Consider the following 27,240-nt stretch of genomic DNA (forward strand, 5'->3'; position numbering starts at 1 on the left):
TTACGAGGTAACCAACATTTTCTAGGAAGGACTACCCATGTTGGAAAGACATGATAAAGGTATACATCAAATCCTTTATGGATGATCATGACTATAGGAGATGTTGTAATCAAAGCTCTAGAAGAAGGTTGAACACAAGATGAGTTTGATCAAGAACAATTAAACAACATAGTCACATACACTTTAATTTGTTCCTTATCTAAAAATGAGTATACAATGGTTTATATTTTAATGACTGCTAAAGAGATTTGAGACTCTTTAAAACAACAACCATTAAGAGTTAGATCTAAACTCTGAATCTAAGTTAGACATAAGAAAAAGGAATTTATGTCTTATGACAGATGTAAATAATAAGGTATTTGTGAAAACGGAAAAAATAAAAGAAAAGGGAAATTGAATTGTGCTTTTAAAACTTTTGGCTGATTTTTTCAAATATCATTTGAATGAGAAAAAATAAATGATGATTCTAATAAGTCAATGAATTGATAAAATTTTTCAGAAATTGTGTTTCAAAAAATTCTTCTTTTAAGTTAGTGTAACAAATATAACATGCAATATACTAAGATAAGAAAGGGAAGAAGTTAATCAAGGGGTTTTTATTTGGTCACCTAATAACATAGACTACAACCAATTCTTAACCAATTATTTGAATTCGACTAGTAGACTATCGTTGCAAGATATAAGATTTTGACATGTAACTATTTTTGTACTAGTATTGTTTAACACCAAGACATTCCTAGCTAACACGAATATTCATTCAACAATAAGCCACTCCTGACTTGTTGATGAGTCGACATTTTATTGATTTCACTTAGTTTGTTGTGCTAGAATTAATAAGGAAATTGTGCTTAAATGTCCGGTATTTTCCCGTATCTGTTAATTATGCTTAATTTGACTGGAAATTCTAATTTTAATTAATTTGAATATTATGAGCTAATTATTTGCATTTTTAATCGCAGGGAAAATTTTGGAGATATATTTTGGAGCATTAGGAAGGAGGCAAATAAATTCAAGACTGTCAAATTAGACATTTTAAATTTAGTTGTATTGTAATTTAATTGTTTAAACTTTTTGGATAAACTTTTGTACATTAGGCCATTGCTAAAAAAATTATGAGGGGCCCAAAATTGTAGGACACTTGCCCTAGGGTTTCCTTTTATTTTTAGGATGGACCCCACCCGAATTTTAGGACACATGGCCTCTCTTAAAAGTGGGCAGTCGTCATTCTCTAGGGAGATTCTTTGGCTAGAATGTTTGGAAACATTTGGGGGGCTGAAACGCTGTTCTTGGAGATTGGCAATTTTTTTTCTTTGAATCATGTTACTCTTTGATTTTGGTTGAAAGGAAATTGGAGCTACCAACTGCACTTTTGATTTTGCTTTGAATGTTTTTTCATGACAAGCACGTTCACGTTCCATTTTCTTAAAACCAGCAATGCACACATTTTCTTATTCTTTTTTTAGGAAGCATTGATGATATTGGAAGGTGAAGCTGAGATTTTTAGTTGGCTTTTAGATTGGGGCTAGAATGTTTTAATTATTGTTTGAAATTGAAGAAAAAGAAAGGGGCTGCAGCCGTGAGAGAAGAGGAGAGCTCGGTAATTTTATTTGGAAGAGTATAGCACACTTATTTTAAGATAGGAATGAAAACAAGAGGTGTTGATTTAATTCCTTACCATCTTTTTGCTTTGGAGGTAGCATTTACTTTTTGCTATAGAAAGGAAACGGTGATACATTTGCTTTCAAGAAGTTGACGGTGCATTGTGGCAGGTGGGCTGCCAGCCGCCACATTTTTTTTTCATTGGATGTTACCACTTTTTCTTTTAGAATGAAGGTGATTAGAGATGGAAGAGCATCAGGTGCAGCTTGGTCTCGGCATATTGAAAGTGCAACATGGGTTTTGTTTTTATTAAAGCCTTCCAACATTTTAATTTAATTTTAATGGTTCAATTGGTTTTTCTTTTATGCTTACATTCACGGTTTTTTTTAGTTGATTTTTACTTGCTTTTAGCTTCACCTATCTTTAACATTTCTTTCTTTTCTTTTTCTTTTTTTTTATTATTTTAAGTTGCAATGTCCATTTAAATTTTAATTTAGCACTTTCATTTCTAGTTTTGTTGCACTAAATTGGTTCACATGTTTTCTTTGGCATTTCAATTTTATTTTCTCTACAATGATGCATCTTCTGATTAATTAATTTCCTTTTAATTGTGTCACATAAGTTTTTCTTAATTTATTTGTGATGTTAGCTTAGGTTAGTCGGGTTGGTCATTAATGATATTACATTGCTTCCTTGAGATTTCTTGGACTGTCTTTATGTTTATTCTGCTTTGCCTGGCCCTCTGTGAAATCTGTTGTCTGCCTGCGATTAGGTATACGCTTAGTTGCCTAATCGGTGTCAATTCTTCGCTTAGTTCATTAGACTGTATGGTGGATGACTGATTAAATTTGTGCATTGCATTCGCTTAGTCTGCAATTTTGAAGACCGAATTAGCCTTCGCTTAGTTGGGTGATTCGTGTTGGATTTGGATTAGAGTAGTGTGTACTTGTCTTTAATCTGGGATTGGAAGCATAGTAATTGAGTTAATGACCAACCGTTTTTATTCTGTATTTGATTCCATTTTTACATTTCTGTTTGCATTTGTGTTTTATATAATTCATCTGCATTCACAAAACCTTTTACAAACCCCCCCACTTCGTGTTTGACCTAATTCTCGAACCACATTTGGTCCTTGAGAGACAACCTAGGAGTCAATTCCTAGCTATATTACATTTCTAATATGCAATAAAATTTGTATGGGCTACGACAACCCATCACTTCTACAAAGTATTCTTTCAACAATAAACCACTCTTGGATTAAGATAAAGAGCTTATATAGGGTGTGAGAAAAATACCACAAGATTGCTCACTAGAGAGGGATTACGTCTTACAACACTTACAAGATTATGTATTCTCTACTAGTTTTCTAGATGAACACAAAAATGATGGTGTTAAACTATGATGATGTGGTGTATAGAAAATTAGCTGAATTACAAGGATTTAAATACGTGACATTCTTTGTATAATAACAATTCCACGTAGATAAATAAAATTTTTATATTTTTCCTTAAGTGGCATTCTGCATTCTCCCTCTTCATCTTCTCCATGATCTTCAAGACTGAACCAAGGAGCAGAGATGTGAAAGGTGAGTTGAAGAAGAAGTAGAAGAATTCTTGTCCTGTCCGTCTTTTGCTTAGCACTTGTCCAGTCCCCTGTCATCTAACTTTCTGTCACTCTGAAACCCTAATTTGGTTATTCATTATCATTTGATCCAATTTCACTTTTGTTTCTTAAATTGATCGTTGTTTAGCAAGATGGGGGTATTTCGTTCAAAGAGGCGTGGATGCACCTGACCGATGAGTATTGAATCAAATACGAGGCCAAACGTCTTTCGCCGGAGACGGTAAGAAGGAAGTTCTTGTAACTACCAACGATGCCAAAATTCAGGTAGGTTTGATTTAGAACCTGTTTCCACTTCTTTATTACTCATAATTTTTGTTTAATTGTAATTTTTCATGCTTGTTTTTTGCATCCTTCTCATTTCCAGGGTCAATGTGCGAGTGCATAGCATATAATATGTCTAGTCTTTACTTAATTGTTGGTTTTGCTTGGTAATTGCTTTGTTCTGACTGGTACCACTACTCTTGGTAACTGGGTTGTGTGATTGTGGTGGGGGTCTCAGGTTTTGCTATGGCCTATTGCTATGGCCACTGGCACTATTGACTGGTATAAAATTGGACAGCCGTAGAAACAGGTTTTGGTTGTAGTAATGTCAGGTTGGTCTGTATAAAATTGGCCATTTGCTATGGCCACCGGCACTAGAATATTGGGCATTTTTTTTTGGGTGGCAGGGTGGGTGGAGAATGCAAGTTCTGATTGAGGGTCGTGTAAACCCCAACAACACCATTCATCCATAGTTTCTTAAAACCAATTGAATCAACTGCATTTGCATGCCTATTTTTGTTCTTTGCATACAAACACCAACTTAATCCTTTTCTCAAGTCTTACACGATTTGTTTACCTGAAAAGTAAGGCCTAAGAGTCCTTTGGGAAGAACGATATAGGGTTTACCAATTATATTACTTGATAACGATCTAGTACACTTGCCAGTGGATTAACAGTAACAAAGGTTCAGTTCAGTCGACTACACTGGTAATGGAGTCAATTAAGCTAAAATCTTTGTACAAATTTTGTACATGTGTACTTGATGAGATTTTGAGATGAAAAGAATTTCAAAGTATTTTTTCATGAGTCAGTCGACAGTGTGGATCACTTATTCGACTGTATTACTTTTGTATTTGGAATTTTGTTTTGCCTACTTGCTCCAACGACTATATTTTCAAAAGTTAGTTATGATTAACTAACTGGGTCAAATGTCATAAATGTGTGTTAATTTTGTTGACTGAGGAGCCTGTGTGTTGACTGTTTGTTATAACTGATTTAATACAGTCGACTCTATTAGTAGGTGATTCAACTGAGGCTGACAGGAAAACTATAAATAGAAACAAAACACGATTTGTTCTGAGACTTTTGAGATCTAACATTTTCATTGTCTTGATTCAGAGAAAGCTCTCAGTTTCAGACGCTCCAAGAATTCTCCAAGAAGACGATAGTGATCTTTCTTGAGAGAGATTCAGATTGAGGAGTCAATTGCACTTACTGTTTGATCAACATCTGCACAACGAAGGTGATTTTGGTTTGATCTTTAAGGCTTGGAATCCTATGAAGACTGCTGCATTTGACTGAAGGCTTGGCAACCTGTGAAGTGTGCTGTGATAGGCTTGGCAACCTGTGAAGCGTGCTGTGATAGGCTTGGCAACCTGTGAAGCGTGCTGTGATAGGCTTGGCAACCTGTGAAGCGTGTTGTGATAGGCTTGGCATCCTGTGAAGAGTGTTGGTGACACGTTGAGGATTGTTCAACGTGGGTGCAGATTGTAGGAGAGGGGATTCTTGCTGCAATTCTGGTTTTTGTGTGCAACTATATTTTGTTTTGGGTTAGAGAGGAGATTTATATTTTTGCGTGTGCTTCTATAAATTCCTTGTTGTAAAAACCGCAACCATTATAGTGCATTTGCTTCCAAGGTTGGAAGGACACTAGATGTAGGCATTGTTGGCCCAACCAGTATAAAAATCAGTGTTTGATTTTTCTATCCATGCACTCTTTTTGTTCAGTCGACTATATTTGTCTAGCAGTCAACTACGTTTTTTTCGCTACATTACATTTTTCAATAACTTGCATTTCAAAGAAAGTTCAAAAGCTTTGAACTTTCATACCAAGATTGCGAAAAGATTTTAAATTTGAGCTAACACCAATTCAGACCCCCTCTTGGTGTAAAACAAAGCCAACCTGTTTCCTAACAACTTTCTTAGTCTACCCTTAACCCGATCCCTCGGCGAAAAGAGCCTATTACTAATTACTGGCTTGCAATCCCTAGCCTCCCCTAGTAATTAATAATGCATGATAAACGGTAACAAAAACAATTGATCGTCCTACCCCCTACCCCTAGGTGGTATTGCTTAATTAAGGAATTTCCCACCAGTTCATGACAATACCGTACGTTCCCGTATCAATAAAGACAAACAACAATTATCGAATGAGTTAAATGATAACAACATTAAGCGCAGATGAGAATGCCAACAATTGATAATCAAAGCATACGACAAGCATATAAATAAATAAGAGTTTCAATAAAAGAGAGTTTCAAAAGATTACATTGTTCCCCAACAACAAAAGGGTTTAGTTCACCATTGTCATGGTGAAACTAGATGAAAAATAATGGAAGAATGGAAAAACAAACCCTAGGTTTGATAAAAAGGAGCCTAAGCATCCAAGAGATCTTCTCCAAGGAGTGAAAACTAGGTCTGACCCCCCATTCTGTCAAAAGAATGCATCTGAAGTCACACTAGGGCTATTTATAGCTAAGGAGCGTCACAGAACTTAGGCCCAAGCCTAGCAGACAATCGCCCGACGGTTTCTCCATAATCGTCCCACCTCCTGGCGGTTTGCTTCTCCTTGCATTTGGCCACCCAGCGTTGGATTTTGGCACTAGGTGGTTCCTAGACTCTTCTTTTCTTCATGTTTCTTCTTCTTTCTTGAGTCTAAAACCTTCAATCTTCAATCCCATTCTTTATTTTCATCAGAAATGCTGCAAAACAATGCAAAACAAGCATAATATCTCTAAAAACAGCTTTTGACTCTCAACCGACTCAACTTACGTGTTTTGCTTGATTCTAAGCTCATTCTAAGCCTTAAAGGGTGTATTTTGATCTCAAATGAAGCATGAAAATAACTGTTTTTCAACCGTTTTCACAACCCCAAACTTAGAACTTTGCTTGTCCTCAAGCAAATAAAACAAAACTTGGCTTTCCACTTTTTCATCCAAAAGTTCAACATTCCTAAAATTCATGACAAGAACTACTCAATTTCAAATTTTCAGTGAAATCAAATCAAGATGCATGCATGCTTTCAATTCAATTCTGTTCACATGATCACATATTTCTTAACAAATGTTACACTTTATGAATGACTAATCCACTAAGCAAAGATGTAAGCATGAAATTTATCAATATTCACCAAGCAAGTGTTTCACTCAATCACTCAAGTGTTTAAGGTGACACTCCAACTCTCTATTACTCACTAGTCATATGAAACAAATTTGCCATTCATCTCAAACAATCAACATCTTCACATGCAAATGCCATCATAAGGACTTTTCTAAGGCTTGTATGAGGCTGGGCTAACAAGAAAAATTGGTTTTTTTGGAATGCAAAATCCTTGAGTTAAGAGAGTTATAACAATATTCAAAGTTTAAGCACAACTCTCTACCTCACCAATCTCACTTATTCCCAACTTCTTCCCTTTTATTTTATTTTTACATTGAGCTCATCTTCATGTTTTTCTTCTTTTCTTTTCTTTTTCTCATGCATTTTTCTTTCGCAACATTTGAGCTCAATGCTTTTCAATTGCCTTTCAATTTCACCCATACAACCCTAAACTTGAACCTTTTCAACACATACATTTAAGCTCAACCCAACTCAAGGTAAATAATTTCAAAACAAGGGTTTTCATCTTGTTTAAGGCTAAGGTTCAAAAAGGGTATAATATTGCAAGCACTTTGGGTGAAAATTTGGCTAGAGAAGGGTTTTCAAAAAAGGCCTTGATCATATGACATTCACATGCAATTCAATCAATCATCAAGATTCAGGCAATATCATTCATGTTTTCCTGTCAACAATACATACAACAATAAAATCTCTGGAGCTCAATACCTCACACAACATTCTTTCTCACACATCATACATTAATACATCCTGCTTTGCATCATAACCACAATCATAATTCATCACACATCTCTTCACATTGCTAGTGAACTTTTTCACTCGGATATCAACATGCAACACAAATCAATTATCATCCACATCTAATCTTCATTAAATAGACTTATCATGCATGTCATTCAGTCAAACATTGTCAGAAAAGTATTCAAGCCAAGCATAGACACTAAAAATAAAAATTCAACCTATTATAAAAAAAACAAAGTACAAAAGTGAAAGAAAAATAAAACCCTATCTACAGCATGGACATCCATGAGTAGATGCCCTCAATCATCCCATGCTGTCATCTGAGTCCTCCTGGCTCCCATCATCAGCATCCTTGAAATTTTCTTCATTATCATCCAGCGGCTCCAGACTCACTGCTCTGTGCCTACTCCTGAGGCCAAGTCACTGCTGCATGAAACTTATCCATGGTCCACCTTTGTACTGGTGGCTGATCATACAATCCTACTATCATCTAAGTAGTCACTACCTGTGCCCTGTGAAGGGCCTCCATCCTAGACTCTACCAAGGACATGTACATGTCCCGCATCTGGAATGGCTCGACATGCTGTGCTGGTACATCATCAGGCACCTGCTCCTGCTGTGCTGCTGCTCTCCTAGGACATCTCCTAGGTGTCCTTCCTGCTGCCCCTGCCTCTACGCAGAATTGATGATAATAAGCTGCATCAATGGCCTTTCTGGGTCTCTCATATGGTGGAACTGCAGTGTCCACCCCAGCCTGCTGACACAAAAAGGTTACCAGAGATGGATGCCCCAATGGTGTCCTACTACTCACTATAGTAGCGTAGCTCTGTATCTTGTCAGCAATAATCTTGCCGACGTTTACATCCATCTGCCTCAAAATGCAGTAGATGAGAATGATCCGATGCATCGTGATGTCGAAGATATGGGAGCACGGTTGGATGTTGGCATGAGTAAATGCCATCCAATATCTTGCCAAAGGCGTCAAGTCTAACCTCTTAATGTTGACCGGAACTCCATTAGGATTAGCCTGAAAATGCCTTCCAGGGAGGCACATAACCCTCTCAATCTCGGCTATGTCACTGAACAAACCAACTTGTGCCGCATACTTGCACTCCTCTCCTGGCCACTCAGTGCCCAAAAAGTTGTTTATGGTATCGGAGTCATACTTGACAATATGCCCCCTCACATAACACATAAACCTTCCAACCGAAACTCCACCTCTGAATAAGGAATTTGTGTAGAATTCCTTCACCAGCTCAATGCTAGGTGGTGCAGGGTAAGTCGTCAACCTTTCCCAATCTCTCCTCATAATCTCTGCTCTAAATTCAGGAGCCAAATCAGGGATGAAGGTAGCCTTCCTCTCCATAAGTAATCTCCTCTCTTGCACAATTGCATAGTGTTATTCATGCTTTCTGGAGAGGAACCAATGAGAGTAAAATCCTCTTGGCCTTTCAGGCTCCTTCCTCTTGTTGCCAGTATTTCTCCCCCTTCTTGATGTTGATGCCATTCCTGCATAAGATATAATTCCAAACAAACCACAGGAATTCATCATTAGAAGTTAGTACATCAACAATCAATTCCAGACCAGTTACAGTCCAATACTTAGGGTAAAACAGGGCCCACTCAGTATCCCTGCATCAAAATCAAGCATCCAACAAATCTTGCAACAGACCGCTCGACGTCCAAGGAGACCGCCTGACGGTATGCTTCAAGTTGCAACACCGCTCGACGCCCAAAGATACCGTCTGACAGTGCACTAGGGTTTCGAAATAAAACTTTTCTAAACTGCCTTAATCTCCACTCAAAAACTAATTTCATCAATTCAGAAAAAATCCATCCAATTCAATCGGTTTAAACAGTTCCTATTTCATCAATTCGTGCATAGAAATCAAAAATCCTAATTTACCATGTCCCTAAGCAAGTTCTTCATCAAATTTCAAAAAATAGAAACCTAAGAATGAAATTGCACAACTTACATGAGTGGAGATGCTATATGCTTGCGAAAATTCCTCCAATTGATGATGAATACCTCCCAATGCACAATTCTCACCAAAAACTCCAAATTTTAGACAAGAAACTAGGTTTTTGTTAGTGGGTGGTAAGAAAATGTAGGAAAATCTCTTTGGAAACCCTTTAAAGGTGCAAATTGGGTGCTAAGGCTCAAGGAGACCTCTTGGCGAAATGCAAAGGAGGGGATTCAAGTGTAGAACACCTAGAACCGCCCAGCTTTAAAGAGCTTGGGCTAGGGTGTTCGCCGTCACCGCCCGGCGGTAAAATGCGTTAGGAAACAAGTTGGCTTTGTTTTACACCAAGAGGGTGGGTGAATTGATGTTAGTTCAAATTTAAAATCTTTTCGCAATCTTGGTCTGAAAGTTCAAAGCTTTTGATGTTTCCTTGAAATGCAAGTTATTGAAAAATGTAATGCAGCGGAAAAACGTAGTTGACTGCTAGATAGATATAATCGACTGAATGAAAAGAGTGCAGGGACAGAAAAACCAAACACTGATTTTTATACTGGTTCGGCCAACAATGCCTACATCCAGTGTCCTTCCAACCTTGGAAGCAAATGCACTATAATGGTTGCGGTTTTTACAACAAGAAATTTATAGAAGCACCACTGTTGAGGCATTGGCAAGTGTACCAGATCGTTCAAGTAATATAATCGGTGATACCCGATATCAGTCTTCCTAAGAGACTCGAAAGGCCTTATCGTTCGTGTGAATTAAAATCGTAAGACTTGTAGAGAAAAATTAATTGTGTGGAATGCAAGGACAAAAAATAAACATGCAATGTATTTGATTCAAATGACGAAAAAGACTATGGATGAATGGAGTTGTTGGGGGTTGACAATTTCATTTTATCTGCTCCCTCTTGTCTACTCCTCTTGTTTAATGTGCTTGATTATCTAATTATTATACAACCTTTCTTGGCCTACCCTTAACTTGATCCCTCGGCGAAAAAAGCCTATTACTAATTACCGGCTTGCTATCCCTAGCCTCCCCTAACAATTAGTAATGCATTACCAAACAGAAGCAAAAACAATTGATCATCCTACCTCCCTATCCCAAGGTGGTATTTCATTAATAAAGGAATTTCTCACCAGTTCATGACAGTACTGTACGTTCCAATAAAAGAGTTTCAATAAAAGAGAGTTTCAATAAGAGAGAGTTTCAAAAGATTACATTGTTTCCCCCAACAACAAAAGGGTTTAGTTCACCATTGTCATAGTGAACCTAGATGAAAATAATGGAAGAATGGAAGAGCAAACCCTAGATAGGATGAAAAAGAGCCTAAGCATCCAAGAAATCTTCTCTAAGGAGTGAAAATTAGGTCTGGCCGCCCTCTTCTGTCAAAAGAATGAGAATGAAATTGTAACAGGGCTATTTATAGCTGAGGAGCGTCACAGAAAACAGGCCTAGGCCCAGCGGACAACCGCCCGACGACACACTTATCACCAAGCAAGTGTTTCACTCAATCACACAAGTGTTTAGGGTAACACTCCAACACTCTATCATTCACAAGTCACATGAAATAACATTGCCATTCATCTAAAACAACCAAAATTCTTACATGCAAATGCCATCAAAAGGACTTTTCCAAGGCTTGTAATGAGCTGGGCTAACAAGAAGAATTGGTTTTTCTGGAATGCAAAGTCCTTGAGTTACGAGAGCTATCATAGTATTCAACATTTAAGCACAACTCTCTTCCTCACCAATCTTACTTATTCCCAACTTTTTCCCTTTTCTTTTTCATTGAGCCCATCTTCATGTTTTTTCTTCTTTTCTTTTCTTTTTCTCATGTATTTTTCTTTCACAACATTTGAGCTCAATGCTTTTTCAATTGCCTTTCAATTTCCCCCATGCAACCCAAAACTTGAACCTTTTCATCACATACAATTAAGCTCATCCCAACTCAAGGTAAAGAATTTCAAGACAAGGGTTGACATGCTGTTCAATGCTAAGGTTCAAAAAGGGTATAATATTTTCAAGCACTGTGGGTGAAAATTTGGCTAAAGAAGGGTTTTCAAAAATGGCCTTGATCATATGACATTCACATGCAATTCAATCNATCATCCAGATTAAGGCAATATCATTCATGCTTTCCAGTGAACAATACACACAACAATGAAAACTCTGGAGCTCAATACCTCACACAATATTCATTCATACACCCTGGTTAGCATCATAATCACAATCATAATTCATCACCAATCTGTTTCACAGAATATTAACATGTAATGCAGCTCAATTATCATCCACATCAAATCATCATTAAACAGACTCATCAGGCAAATTATTCAGTCCAAACATTTTCAGAAAAAGGATTTAAGCCAAGCGTCCACACTAAAAATAAAATTCAGCCTATTCTACGAATTTAAATGCAAAGGTAAAAGATAGAATCTAGGTTGCCTCCTAGTAGCGCTTGTTTAACGTCACGAGGCTGACCCAAACCTGTTTAGCACTTGTCAGCAAGTGCAATTCCTTCCAACACCCGTCAGTGGGTGTACCTTCCTGTGTTCTTCAGTAATTCCATAAAATTTAGCATCCCCTAGTAGGTTTCACCCAAAAATTGTTCCAAATATTCAAAAATTTACGAGTTCAACAAAAACATAAAACGAATAAAAATGTTTTAAAATACAAAAAGTTTTCTCCAGCAAATCAACTCTTCTTCTTCATGTTGGGATCTTCATCGTCCCACTTGCTCAACTTTCTTCTATCCACTCATCGAATTGTTGTGGTGTAAGTCCTTCTGATCTCTACCATTCCCTCCTCCTTAAGCTTCCTATTCACAATCCATTTCTTGTTTTTAAATCGCACTGACATGCCACGCAGGAATGGTGTGTCCTCTGAGTGGATGGATTCCTCTATGCTTGCCTTCTTTTCCTCAAGAATCTGCAAAACATTACAATTGTTAAGACAATCAACATCTGTGGTGTTTTCCTCTTTTGCAGCTTCTCTTCTGGCCCTTTTGTATTTGGCTCTTCTTATTGCTCTCATTTTGGTTTCCTCGAAGCCATAAATTAACACTTGGTCATGATCTCTTAGCTTTATTCCTCCATCATGGACACGTATAACCATCTTAGAAGTCCTCATGAAAGGTCTTCCCAAGATTAACGAAATTCTTCCCTCATTGGCCATGTCCACAACTACAAAGTCAATTAAAAATTCCCAACTCATTAATTCGGACAATTGCATCTTCCACCATACCGATTGGCTTCTTAATAGATCCATCCACAACCGTTAGGGTAGTGTTTGCTGGTTTTAATTTTAGCCCTCCAATCCTTTTAAAAGCACTAAAAGGCATCAGATTAACACTTGATCCTGAATCGATCATGGCTCTCCCTATGTCCACATCATTGATCACGCAAGGAAGCGTCAAAGTCCCTGAATCCTTCAATTTTGGCGGATGATCCTTCTTTCTAGGCTTAACCAACCGGTCCTGATTGCCTTCATCATCAATATCAATTACCTCTCCAAGATAATACTTGATTCTTTTGTCATACTCAGGAGATGCTCCAGGAATAGCGGTTACCTGATTGAAGATTTCTCTGAATGGCTCTTGGTAACTGTCTTTTTCCTCCTCTTTTCCCTCTTCTTTGTCTTCTCTTTTCTCTTTCTGGTTCTTCAGCTCATTAGCCTCATGTTCATGCATTCTCTCCTCATCTTCATCCTCACTGCTCCCAATCTCAATTATTTCCTCTACTGACTTCCTTTTTCTGCTTGTCATAACAACTTTGCATTCATCTTTAGGGCTAACATCAGTATTAGCCCTAAACTGATTTTTCTGCGTGGTTTCTATTCTTTTTAACAGCTCCCCAATCTGTGTCTCCAATGATATGAAGCTAGCTTGATCACTATTTAGCTGAGACTCATAGACTTTGAAGAATTTATCAAATCGGTTACTGAGGTCTCTGACTGTCTTTGTCAAGCTGCTCACTTGCTGCCATAAAGGTGATGGTTGTTGCTGCCGAAAGCCTCCTACAGGTCCAAAAGAATTATTCTGATTTTGCCCCACACTTGGGTGGTTCTCCCAACCTTGGCTAGAACTGCCTTGGTTGAAAGTACCTTGCTTGTCTTGAAACTGGGCTCCCATGTAGTTAACATCCTATTGCAACTCCTCAGGGAAAGCACATTGACCATTGATATGGTCACCACCACATAAATTGCAAAGTTGCTGAGTCTGAGAAACATTCCTTACCCCCATTGGAAATTCAGCAAGGATCTTTGTTAGCTTGTCCAATTTCTGGGTCAGGAGATGATTTTGAGCCGCCATTGCATCATTAGTAGGGAGATGCAAGAGTCCTCCTTTCCACGCACCTCTCTCACTATGTACCACCTCACTCATAGCCATGCTCTCGATCAATTCATAAGCCTCATCTTCAGTCTTGGTATTTATGCTGCCTCCAGCTGAAGCATCTAACATCATTTTAGACCGAGTATGTAGGCCTCCAAGGAAGGCAAGTAAGTATGAAGTCTTGTCAAGTCCATGGACAAGGGTCTTTCTTAACAAGCCTTTAAATCTGTCCCACGCTTGACCCACAGTTTCCTCCATTCCTTGTTTGAATGAAGAGATCTCCAACTTCCCTTTTTTAATCTTGGTTGGCGGGAAGAATTTGTTCACAAATTTTGTTGCCAACACATCTCAATTTCTGAATATGCCTTCAGAAATGAATGCAACCATGCTTTGGCGTTTCCTCCAAGAGAGAAAGGAAACAGACTAAGTCTAACCCTGTCATCAGAGACTCCATTTATCTTCACGGTGTTGCAAATCTCGCTAAAAGTGGTTAAATGATCATATGGATTTTCATTTAACATTACGTGAAATTGATTACTCTGGACGAGCTAGATAAGAGCAGGGTTCATAACCATATTGGTTGCATTGTCTGCAGGCAAAGCTATGCTGTTAAAGTTCATAGGACCCACCATGTTGGATGTGTGCCCAAGTGTACGCCTAGGAGGAGGTTGGTCCGCCATCTCCTCAATATTCTATGCAGAGATCTCAAATGAAGAGTGCAAAAGTTCTTCAGGAGAAGGAAAGTTTTCACTTGTAGGGCATCTAACTTTCCTCCTTCTACTGTCTGAGAGTCCTTCCAAGAGAGGTTGCTGGTCTTTTCTACTTCTAATGTGTATTGTTTCCTGCATACATAAGAAACACACCCTAAAAGCTCTTTTACAGAAAATAAAACAAAATTAACCAAAACGGAATAAAAACAAATAATTACAAACAAGTCAAATGTCAATCAATTCACACTACTAAAAACATCCTCGAGTCCCCGACAATGGCGCAAAAACTTGTTAAGTCATTGGCAAGTGTACTAGATCGTTCAAGTAATATAATCAGTAATACCCGATATCGTTCTTCCCAAGAGACTCGATAGGCCTTATCGTTCGTGTGAATTAAAATCGTAAGACTTGTAGAGAAAAATTAATTGTGTGGAATGCAAGGACAGAAAATAAACATGCAATGTATTTGATTCAATTGACGGAAAAGACTATGGATGAATGGAGTTGTTGGGGGTTGACAATTTCATCTTATCCGCTCCCTCTTGTCTACTCCTCTTGTTTAATGTGCTTGATTATCTAATTGTTATGCAAACTTTCCTTGCCTACCCTTAACCCGATCCTTCGGCGAAAAGAGCCTATTATTAATTACCAGCTTGCTATCCCTACAACAGACCACAACAACCATCACCCTTGTGGCAGCAAATGAGTAGTTTGACAGAGACTGTCAGAGACCTTAATGATAGATTTGACAAATTTATGAAGGTTTATGACTCTCACTATGCGAGGAGCCAGGCCAATTTCAGAACTTTGGAGATGCAGATTGGTCAATTGTCAAAGAGGGTGGGAATCACAAAGAAAAATCAATTTAGGGCTAACACTCATGTTAACCCTAAAGAGGAATGTAAAGTTGTTGTAAATGGAAGCAAGAGCAAAGTAGAAGAGGAAGTTGTTGAGGTGGAAAGTAATGAAGAGGAAGAAGAAAAAGAGATTGTTGAGCTAGAAAGTAGTGAGGGAGAAGAAGAGGAAAATAGAAAAGACAGTTACGGTGGACAATTCAGAGAGATTTTTAATCAAGTAATTGTTGTGCCTTCAGTACTTTAGCAAATTCCTGTTTCCTCCAAGCGAATAAAATATTATCTTTGAGAGGTGATAGATCTTGATGAAGAAGAATAGGAAATTTTATCCAACCTAAAAAGAGGAATCATCTGCCAAAAATGAAGGATCCAGGGGGTTTGACTCTTCCATGTGTTATTACTGATGTGGATGTAGGAAGAGCTATGATAGATTCTGGATCTAGTATTAATATGATGCCCTTGCGTTAGTTGAAAAAAAATTGGAGGGCTAGTATTAAAACCATTTGAACTTTCTCTGACAGTGGCGGATGGTTCTACTAAGAAGTAACACGGTATGGTGGAAGATGTGATTGTTCGTATTGAGCAGTTGGAGTTCTTGGTTGATTTTATAGTCATGGATCAGGAAAATGATGAAAGGATTCCATTGATTTTGGGAAGATCTTTCATCAGAACTTCTAAAATGGTGATGTGTATCCATGACGGGAGGATGATGTTAAGAGACCAAGAACATGTGTTAACTGATAACAGTCTAAAACCCGTTATTTTCATACTTAAATTTGATATTAAAATACACCCTTTATGGCTAGAATGAGCTTTAAATCAGGTAAAACACTTGGTTGTGTCTAGTGAGAGTCAAAAGTTGGTTTTAGATATATTATCCTTGTTTTACATCATTACAAGAAAAATAGTTATTATCTACGGATATTTATATACGAATTTTTATCCGTATATAACATAGGTATTATATACGGATTTTATATACGGATAAGTTACATACGGATTTTACCTACCGATATATCCGTATATAATTTACATGCGTGATGGCGAGATTGTTTTCTAAGGATAACATCCGTGTGTAAATACTATAATCCTTATATAAATAAAAGCAAGTGTTATCTACCGATCCTACATACGGATCTAGAAATTATTATTTTTTAAAAAATTAAAATTAAGTTTCATTACTTCAAGCTTGTTTACTCGCAAACTCACTCGAGTTGTTGTGTTCTCTTGAATCTCTCATGAACCCTAGCTCCAATTCTCCTCTCTCGCACGCAATGAAACTCTCCTCTTTTGAATATTTGACTGGAGGAGCACGAAGCAAGGAAGAATAAGTGGCAGGAAGGACGAATAAGGATGGCGTTATACATGGGAAGCACAACCCACAGATACCTTTAATGTTCTTCCCTAACGATAAAACCCTAAACCCCTCTCTTCAAAACCCTCTTCATTTTCTATTCACTAGTTCGAGACATTTACATCTTCGCTAGAGAGCTCCTCCATTGTCGAACCTCGTCTTTCTCCATCGTAAGTTTTATTTTCATTACAAATTCATCTTTTTCCTTCATTTTTTTCGCCTTTTCCACCGAACATCTTCATCCACCTAGGGTTTTCTCCATCATATTTCCTTTTCCTTCAATTTCAACCGTTTAAAAGCTTTTCTCACCGATTATTTCCACTTTCCACCATTTAAACCTTCATTTCCACCATTCAATCATTGTTCTACACCGATTAATCGGTTCAATCTCTCTTTTCAAGTGTTTAATCGGTCCAAAATCGAGTTCTTCCTCCTTTTAGGTTTTCCATCGAACAAAACCTAAGTCCTTGGGTTCTAGTGTGTCCTTTCTCGTTTTGTTTTACTTTGTGGCATGTTTCCTTTTGCTTGGATCATGTGTTTAGTTGTGCAGGGGCTGTTTTTGGAAGTGTAGATTTGTAAAATCTAGTTGCGCCAATCTCTTCCTTTGTAGGCTTGTTGTTTGGGTACTTCCAATCATGAAATGATTCACTTTTCTGTTAAACTTTGTGTAAGTTAAATAAATTCTCATGATTTAGAATAAATTACTTTTATATAATTCTATTTTCGATGGTAGATTTAAGACTACAGTAAAAATTGAAATTATCAATAGTATAGAGTAGTAAGGTGCATGGGTTGATATTTGATTTCATGGAAAGTGTTGGAATTGCAAGGTTGTGAGTTCTGGTATGTTAGTGTATAATTTCAGAGATTATAATGATCAGGTTCAAATGGTGATGTCCTGAATATGTATTGATTTAATTGTTGTTCATGTATCAGATTTAATTAACTCTGTTATTGTGTAATTTTAATATGAAAGTTCGATGTTTAATGTGCCTCTGTGTTATTGTTTAAGGGTCGGGGCAGATTGGGTGTTTGTACGTGGTGATGTTAAATCAAATATTAGTATGTTATGTCCAATTAATGATAAAATGAATTAACCAGATGCTAAATAGAATTGCATGTTGATCCTGGTAGCCCTATTCTGTGGAATATGCAAGTTATATGTAGTTAAGAATGGGAGATATGGGTATTAATAAAACAGAGTAAAGGTTGCAAGTGTGGGAGATGGACAAGAATAAATTAACTTGATAGAAGCCAAGTTAGGACCATATGAACCTAGTGAGTTTGTGCTTGTGGTCTACTATATTGATGCTGAACCCGTAGGATATGGTCACTGTAAAATGAGTTTAAATAGAAGTGGACACCCTATCCGACGCTGACTTGTTTAAAATGCTAGTATATGGTTCCTAAAGGTAAGAGTGTTGAATGATTAGATAAATTTGGAACTAGGTGTAACATATGTATCTGTTTTGCTATTATACTTGTTTAGACCGAATTAATCTTGGTAAGTTGCATCTATCTTATTGGTTTGAATGAGGATCATTTGTGAAATGTTTATGACCATGTTATTTGTTGTATACATTGGGTTAGTGATTTCTTTTGTTGTGGCAGAATATGATAAAAGGCATGTTTGAATTTTAGAATGGTGGTTAGAATAACTTTGAAGTATGGTGTTAAAACCTTAAAATGAAATGTAATGGGTGCCGATTGGATTAATTACATGTGAATGTAACTGTATAAATATTGTTAGTTGCTGGCTGAACTAGATTTTTGATTGGGATGATCAAACTATACCATTATTGAGCTTGGTATGTCTTGTGATGCTCCTGTGAACATGTTTCTTGATATGCAACCAGGGTGGAATTTTGTGAATGTTGGATATCAACCATTCAAGTGAAGGAATGCACCAATAGGATTTATGCTTTGGGAGCCTTTACTCAACCTTGATGTCAAGATCTTGGTGGTATAAAGTTCATTCCATTCCCTATAGAAGAAGAAAATGTGTAATGTGTGGGGTGGTGAAATGAATAGCTCCAAAATCTAACTCCAAAGACTTTTAATCATTTGCCCTACACATTCAAGAGTTTTTTAGTAAACCTAAAGAAAATATGTAAGTATTTCTACCAAAACTCGTGTATTAATATCTTTTGTCCTTTGCATTATTGGCTAAATGATAAATTACTATGAACCTTAAATCTGCATGTTATCTTAGTCTTGGGACACATGGCCACAAATAAAAACAAGAAAGAAAGGATAAATAGTATTCGTCATTTTGGCCCTGATGAGTAGAACATAGGCTAGATTCTTTTTTATTAAAAAAATAAGCAATTCTCTATAAGGTCTCCTAGCATTATATGAGAGTAGAGATTGCATAGGTTGCTATGGTACTATGTACAAATGTCCAATCACCATGCATTGTTAACAAGAAAGCATATAAACTTTCAAGAAAAATGTCATTTATCCTGCAACTGCATATTTTAATGCTTTAAAAAAATTGACCAATATATGTAGTTGCTTTTGCCTATAATTTTTTAGCTACCATGGATCCACAACTTGAACCTTGAAAGCAGTAATCTTACATATTGTCTTTGCTATCATGAACTATTTGGTGGTCTGGACTAACATAATTGAATATTTTTTGCGAGTGCAACTCAAAAAAGTGCCTCAGCTCTTCACAATGGTCAAGGAGAACCAAGTATGAGACCATTTATTGGCAAGACGTGAGAACTTCTATTTCAAGCATTATACCTTATTCAAATTTAAACTTTAACTTTAGTTCATTATATTCTTAGTTTCTTATCTTAGTTAATCAGGTTTTATATATGAAATATATGCAAGTTATCAAACACTATTATCCCAAAGTTGTTATATAAAAAGCAAGTAGAGCTACAATTACTTATTTTTTATCCTACCATGATAAGGTTTCATGAATTTGAGTGTCACTGAGAAGGTTATCCAAAGAGAAAGGTCTCCAATAATCATTTATTGGGATACTGAATTTATTGTCCTTATATGAATGAAATGGTGTATAGATTTTTAAGGAGTTTAATCCGAAAGTGTTGTTCATTTTGTATTTTCTTTGTGCCGATTTTATCCCAAGTCTTTCATTAAGTATGATGAAGAAAAAGAGGAGAGCAATTTTAGACATTTTTCCTATAAGGAAAAAATAATTGGAAATTCATATAGATAATATATTCACATGATAATTCTTAAAATTATACTAAAAAAAGTTATATAAGTTAACTATATTACATTCGCTCAATGTTCTTACTATAATTAATTGCTTTTATTTTTATATCAATGAAATTAAATATATAATTAGAGAGATTTCTAAGTGAATTAACGAAACAGGTAATTGTCTCTTTATTTATGCTTGTGAAGATTTTTAAACCATTCTTTTGGTAATTATTTAACTACCAGGCAATTTTTTGGTAATTCTTTTACTTCCACTCTCTAGTAACCTTTGAGTAGCTAAATATGTTACAAGATATAACTAAACTTATATGAACAGGACTTGTCTTAAAGGAGTTCTTCAATTTCCGCTGTGCATCAAATTGTAAGTGTGTGTTACAACTTTTAGTATTTCCATACTTTGGAAAAGGTTGCTGCAACATTTAACCTGGATGAAGAAATAGTTAGAGTGGTGGTCATAGTTTGAATGATTTTGTAGCCTTCATCAATGAGAAATGTGATACATACCATGATGGGAAAGGGCGGCTTAGTTCTAAAGTTAGTTAATCACATATGTTAATTAAAATGAAAGAGACTGGAATAATATCATTATAATGACTATCTATTCTTAGTGCAGGCTGATGATAATTACAAGAAGGCAGTATATTCCCAGCTTGAGGAGGAAGTTAAGAAGCTCAAGGGTTTTGCTGCCAGGTTTGAATGATTTTATGGTTTCGTTCTGCTATGTGATGGTTTCTCTGGTTTTATTTTCAATTGTGATTATTGTGAAGCCATAACTATTTACCCAAAGTTTTTTCTTTAATTATAAAGATTTACTTCTTTGTTTTTATGACATTTCTCCTCTTCCATTATGGCCAGATATGGAAGCCTCTACTTAAAACTTCCCAAGAAGAGTATGGAAAAGGGTACGAACTATGCAAAGAATGAAATTCTTCGCCTAGACCGCATGCTTGAGAAGGTAATTTATGACTTTATCATGTTTGATATCATAAATATTTTGGAGATTAATGTAATCAACTGCATATCATAATGTATTATTGAGCACGTTTCACTCCATGGAATGGAATAGTCGACACACCGCCCGGCGGCACACTTAAACCGTCGGGCGGTCAAGGACGAGGAGTAGGCAACATTTCACGCTGAGAGAAACCGCCAGGAGTTGGCGATTGCGGCAGGTTGTGGCAAACCGCCGGGCGGCACACTCAAACCGCCCGGCGGTAGCATGCTGGACTTGGGCCTGATTTTGACGCGCTCCTCACCTATAAATACCCCTACTACGAATTCAGAGTCATTCTTTTGACAGGGGAAGACGGCCAGACCTAATTTTGCTCTCTGGAGAGGATCTCTTGGATGCTTAGGCTCCTTTTCATCTTTTCTAGGGTTTGCTCTATCATTCTTCTTCCATTTTTCATCTAGTTTCACCATGTCTATGGTGAACTAAACCCTATTGTTGTTGGGGAATTCAATGTTATCTTTTGATACTCTCTCTTATTGAAACTATTGATTATTTATATGGTCTCCATATGTTTTGATTGATTATTGTTGGGTTATCATCTGTGCTTAAGGCTTTTATCGTTTAACTCATTTGGTATATCGTTGTTTGTCGTTATTGACATGGGGACGTGCGGTAATGACATGAACTGGTGAGTAATCTCTTGATTCTGCAATACCACCTAGGGATAGGGGTAGGACGATCAATTGCGCTAACTTCTGTTTATAATGCGGTATTAATTACTAGGGGAGGCTAGGGATAGCAAGCCGGTANTTGATATTAGGCCCTTTTCGCCGAGGGATCGGGTTAAGGGGAGGCTAAGAAAGTCGCATAACAATGGAATCAATCTAATAATCAAGGGTAGTATGTAATAAAGAGTGGAATAGATGAAATTGTTAGTACCCAACAACATTCATCCATCCATTGTTTTCACTTGTCAATTGAATCAACATTTATTTTGCATGTTAATATTTTTATTCTCAAATCCAGTTTATTAAATTTTATTTTTGAAGTCTTATTATTTTAATTCAAGCGAAAGAGAAAGCCATAAGAGTCTCTTGGGAAAAACGATACTTGGTCTTACCATTTATATTACTTGTACGATTTGGTATACTTGCCAATCCGTCAACAAGTTTTGGTGCCGTTGCCGGGGACTCGAGGTTTATTTGTCTAGTAGTGTGAATTGATTGAATTTGACTTGCTTGTAATTATTTTTGTTTTTATTTTTCTTTTATTGCGTTTTGTCTTATTTTCTTTAAAAGTGCTTTTAGGGTGTGTTTCTTGTGCATGCAGGAGACAATACATACTAGAAGCAGGAAAAACCAACAACCTNTGCTAGAAGGTCTACCATACGAGAGGAGGAAGAGACGCCCTTTTTGTGAAAGATCTCTTTCTCCAGAAGTTACTCCACCTGAGACTGTTGAACCAAATCTTGAGGAGATGGCAAATCAGCCTCCTCCCAGATGCACTCTAGGGGACGCAGCTAAGACAGTTGGCCTCTTGAATTTTAACAGCATTGCAGTGCCAACAGAGAATACAACCAGCATGGTGATGAGTCCGGCACTTATCCAGTCGGTCCAGAACAACTAATTCCATGGGTTGTCAAATGAAAATCCTTTCAAGCATTTGACAGTCTTTGGAGAAATTTGCAACACAGTGAAGATAACTGGAGTGACGGACGACAGAATCAGACCTAGCTTGTTTCCTTTTTCACTGGGAGGAAATGCAAAAGACTGGTCGAATTCTTTCCCGGAGGGAACGTTCAGGACGTGGGAAGCAGTGGACCAACAATTTATTACTAAATTCTTTCCACCTCCAAAGATCAATCAGGGGAAGTTAGAAATCTCTTCTTTTAAACAAGGAATGGAAGAAACATTGGGGCAAGCATGGGATAGATTCAAAGGATTGTTGAGAGCAACCCCAGTTCATGGGTTTGATAAAGCTTCATACTTGCTAGCGTTCCTTGGAGGTTTGCGCACTCAGACCAAAATGATGATAGATGCCTCGGTTGGAGGTAGCATTAATAGAAAGAAAGAGGATGAGGCGTACAACTTAATTGAAGAGATGGCTCTCAATGAAGTGTCGCAGAATGAAAGAGGCACGCGAAAAGGAGGACTTTTACATCTCCCCACTAAAGACGCAGCAGCAGCACAAAATCACCTCCTTAGTAAGAAATTGGACAAGTTGCTAAAGGTGATTTCTGAACTTCCTCGGGGACTCAGAAATATTTCCCAGGCACAACAATTATGTGATTTGTGTGGTGGTGACCATATTAATGGTCAATGTGCTTTTACAGAGGGAATGCAACAGGATGTGAATTATATGGGGGCCCAATTTCCATACAAACAAGGAAATTTCAACCAAGGTGGTTCTAACCAAGGTTGGAAAATAATCCAAGTATTGGGCAAAGCCAGAATGCTTCTTCGGGTCAAGGAGGAAACTCCGGCAGCAACAACCATTACCTCTGTGGCAGCAAGTAAGTAATTTGACTGAGTCTATCAAAGCCCTGAGTAATCGATTTGATGACTTCTACAAAAGATATGAGCAGCAAGTGAATAACAATTAGGCCAACTTTAAGTCACTGGAGTCACAGATTGGGCAGCTGGCAAGAAGGATAAAATTACAGAGAAAAACCAATTCCAAGATGGTTGGGAGGAAGATATTGAACCATTCCATGTGGTTAACAGTGAAGAAGAAGAGATGTTAATGGATGAATTCTTTGAACCCATGAGCAGTGAAGATGAAGGAGAGGAAAATATTAAGGAAAAAGAAGTTGGTGAAGTGACGGTATCACCTTTAGAAAATGAGCAGAGTCCTCCCCATTCAGAAAGAATCAAAAGTAACAAGGAGGATGAAATGGAGCTTACTGATGAAGAAGAGGATCTTGTCGTTCACCNACAAAAGAGTAATTATCCTCCTAAGGCTAAAGATCCAGGGTGTTTAACACTGTTATGTTCCCTGAATGATTGGGATGGGGAAGCTATGATAGATTCGGGATCCAGCATTAACTTGATATCCACGGAACTTTTGAAGGAAATCGGTGGACTTGTGTTGAAACCCTCTGATTTGACGATAACAATGGCAGACGATTCTAAAAAAAGGCCAGTAGGAATGGTGGAAGATGTTGTTGTGCGAGGAAACTGTCTTGAGTTTTTACCAGATTTCATTGTCATGGATGTTAAAACACAAGATGAGCATCGTGTGATTTTTCGGCGACCCTTCATGTCAATATCAAAGATGTTTATTGATGTTCATAATGGAAGAATAATGATGAGATATTTGAATTATCTATTTCTCTATACTAGTCGTGAAGGGGATGAGATTAAGACAGTGAAAAGAACAACATTTGAGAAGCTAGAGGTGAATGAAGAACAAGAAGAAAGCTTAAGAGGTAATGATTATTGTGACAGCTGTTGTGTTTTGCAGGTGCCTGAAAATAAAGGGAGAAGAACCATTCACCCAAAGGCAAAAGAAGACCCACTCCTACTGGGAAGCAAAGTGAGATTTAAAAAGAAGCCATGGATAATAAAGGAGTTGAAGGAGAAAGGAATGGTGGAGATTCAAAGACCATATTCAAAAGTGACCAAAAAGGTGGACCGAAGAAAAGTGAGTTGGTGGGACGATGGAGATCCCAATGTGAAGAAGAGGAGCTGAATTTGTTGGGAATAAAATTTTGTATTTTTAGGAACAATTTTCTTTTTTCGATTTTTGGTTTTAGTTTCTTTGGAACTTGTACTTTTTGAATTTTCTGAACAATTTTTGGGTAGCATCTACTGAGGGATGCTAACTTTTTGGTATCCACTGATGGATATCCGGACGGTACACCTACTGATGGGTGGTGCAAGATAGTGCACTTACTGACGAGTGCCAACAAGGTTTGGGTCAGGCTCGCGACGTTAAACAAGCGCTACTAGGAGGCAACCTAGAATTTCTTCTTACACTTTTGCATTTTAATTCCCTAAAATAGGTTGAATTTTAATTTTGGTGTGTATTCTTAGCTTTATTACTTGTTCTGAAAATGTTTGACTAACTGATGTGCATGATGGATCTATTTGATGATTATTTGATGTGAAAGAAAATTTAGTTGTAATGCTTGTTGATATCCATGAAATAGATGGGTGATGAATTTATGATTGTGGTCATGATGCTAGGCATGGTGTATGAATGAATTGTGTGTGAGGAAGCATGTGTGTGAGATTTTGAGCTCCAGAGTTTTTATTGTTGCATGTATTGTTCGCAGGAAAACATGGATGATATTGCCTTAATCTTGACGATCGATTGAATTGCATGTGAATTGCATGTATATCCAAACAGAGGCTCAAACACTATTTGGGAGGAAAAGTGGAGCAGTTCTCCAAGGTACTGATGTTGGTGGATCCATGAGGTTCGGGTTAGGCTCGTGACGTTAAACAAGCGCTTTTGGGAGGCAACCCAGGTTTTATCTCTTTGAATTAGTAGTGTGGTTAAGTTTATGTTTGTGTCTATGCTTGACTTGTACACTTATTCGAATAATGGTTCAAATTCATTGCATGATGAGTTATTTACTATTGATGATTGATTGTGGATGATGATTGAGAATGTGTGAATAATGATATCCAAGTTGATGGTTCACTAACTATGTGAACAGATGAGTAAGTGATTCATGATTATGATTTTGATGCTAAGCAGGATTCATGAATGAGAAGTGAGAAAGCATGATTGTGTTAGGTATTGAGCTTCAGAGTTTTATTGTTGTGTGCACTGTCCACAAGGAATCATGAATGGTATTGACTTAATCTTGATAATTGATTGAATTGCATGTGTATGTCATATGATCAAGGCCATGCTTGGAAAGCCCTTACTTAGCCAAATTTTCACCCAAAGAATTTTAAATGATATACCCTTTTTGAACCTTGGCCTTAAATAGTATGAAAACCCTTGTTTGAATTGAATTACCTTGAGTTGGGTTGAGAATAGTTATATGTGTTGAAAAGGTTCAAGTTTGGGGTTGAATGGGGAAAGTGAAAGGCAAAAGAAAAAGAAAAGCATTGAGTTCAAAAGAATGAAAAAGAAAAATGCATGAGAAAAAAAAGAAAAGAAGAAAAGAGAAAAAACATGTAAAGTGAACTCAATGTAAAATGAAAAAGGGAAGAAGTTGGGAATGAGTGAGATTGGTTAAAAATAGAGTGTGCTTGAACTTTGAATGATGATTTAAACTCTCTTAACTCAAGGATTTTGTATTCCAGAAAAAACCAATTTTCTTGATAGCCCAGCCACAATACATGCCTTGGAAAAAGTCCTTGTGATGACTTTTGCATGTGAAGATTTTGGTTGTTTTAGATGAATGACAATATTGTTTTATGTGACATGTGAACAGTAGAGAGTAGAGTGACCTCCTAAACACTTGAGTGATTGAGTGAAACACTTGCTTGGTGAGAATTGTTAAATCCATGTTTACATCTATGCTTAGTTGATTGATCATTCATGAACAAAACATCTGTTGAAAAAAGATTGATTATGTGAACTAAATTGGATTGAGCAGGGAATAATTTATCCAAAAACATATGCTTAAGATCTTCCCAAGAAGTGATGGATCCTGGAGGAAGACCATAAAGCCAATCCCTTGCTGTTCCTTGTAGTGAATGCGGAAATGCCCTTAAAAACATGTGATCATCAGGGACATGAGGAGGTTTCATTAAAGAGCAAATGGTGTAGAACTCCTCCAAATGTCTGTGAGGGCATTCACCTGTAAAACCATGAAACTTAGGCAACAAATGTGTTAGTCCAGAGGTGAGAACGAAATGAGCATCATCCTCAAGAAGTGAAACTGGCTCCGAAAGAGCACTCTCATGATTGGGAGGATGAGTCATATTGTTCTCAGCACAGAAATCAGCAGAGTATACATCACAATCATTAAAGTAACATCCAAAAGGAGAATCATAATCATAGGCACTGACAGAATAAGCATTATTCACAGAATCAAAATGGGTAGACATGTAGAAAAAGGGGGGGGGGGGAAGAAGAATGGAATGAAAATATGCAACTAAAGATATCTAAATGAACCACACATGATAACACACATACAAGAACGAACACATAGAATAGAACATCACACTCACAACACAAGACAGAACAAAACACAAACTAACACAACAAAAAACCTAAAACCGAACCGTTGGTCCCTGGCAACGGCGCCAAAATTTTGAAGGATGTCGTGGTGATGAGTGTCGCGGCCCATACAAATTTGATTGCAATTTAGAAATGCATTATAATGCTAGGGAATGACCCCTAGGTCGTCTCTCAAGGACCAACTACGGTTCAGAGTCAAGTCTAACACGAAAAAGGGGGGGTTTGAAAAGTGATTTTGTGAATACGAATAACTGAATTACAATGAATGGACATTAAACTCAACTGTGTAAGTTAGAAAACATCAAGGTAAAATAAAGTGCTAAACCCAACATTTCAACAAACAATTATCTAAACACAATTAAAACTTAAAATGCAACACTAAATTAGAGGAATCAA

General features: G+C 37.2%; 1 protein-coding gene across 3 annotated transcripts in view; it reads left to right on the forward strand.

Annotated features, from left to right (window-relative positions):
- Nucleotides 1–16,345: 16,345 nt before the first annotated feature.
- Nucleotides 16,346–27,240, forward strand: part of LOC106763054 (probable protein disulfide-isomerase A6) — a 24,426-nt gene continuing 13,531 nt past the window's right edge. The window contains exons 1-6 of one of the 3 annotated variants that reach the window (XM_022782118.1): nt 16,730–17,220; nt 18,410–18,516; nt 19,214–19,273; nt 20,362–20,438; nt 20,604–20,703; nt 24,977–25,171. In XM_022782118.1, coding sequence (XP_022637839.1) covers nt 18,472–18,516; nt 19,214–19,273; nt 20,362–20,438; nt 20,604–20,703; nt 24,977–25,018 — 324 coding nt within the window. In that variant the 5' untranslated portion in view covers nt 16,730–17,220; nt 18,410–18,471 and the 3' untranslated portion in view covers nt 25,019–25,171. The other 2 variants (XM_022782117.1, XM_022782116.1) reach the window with 2 other exon arrangements.

The sequence above is a fragment of the Vigna radiata genome, chromosome 6 (genome assembly GCF_000741045.1).
Source record: "Vigna radiata var. radiata cultivar VC1973A chromosome 6, Vradiata_ver6, whole genome shotgun sequence".
Lineage (NCBI taxonomy): Eukaryota > Viridiplantae > Streptophyta > Magnoliopsida > Fabales > Fabaceae > Vigna > Vigna radiata.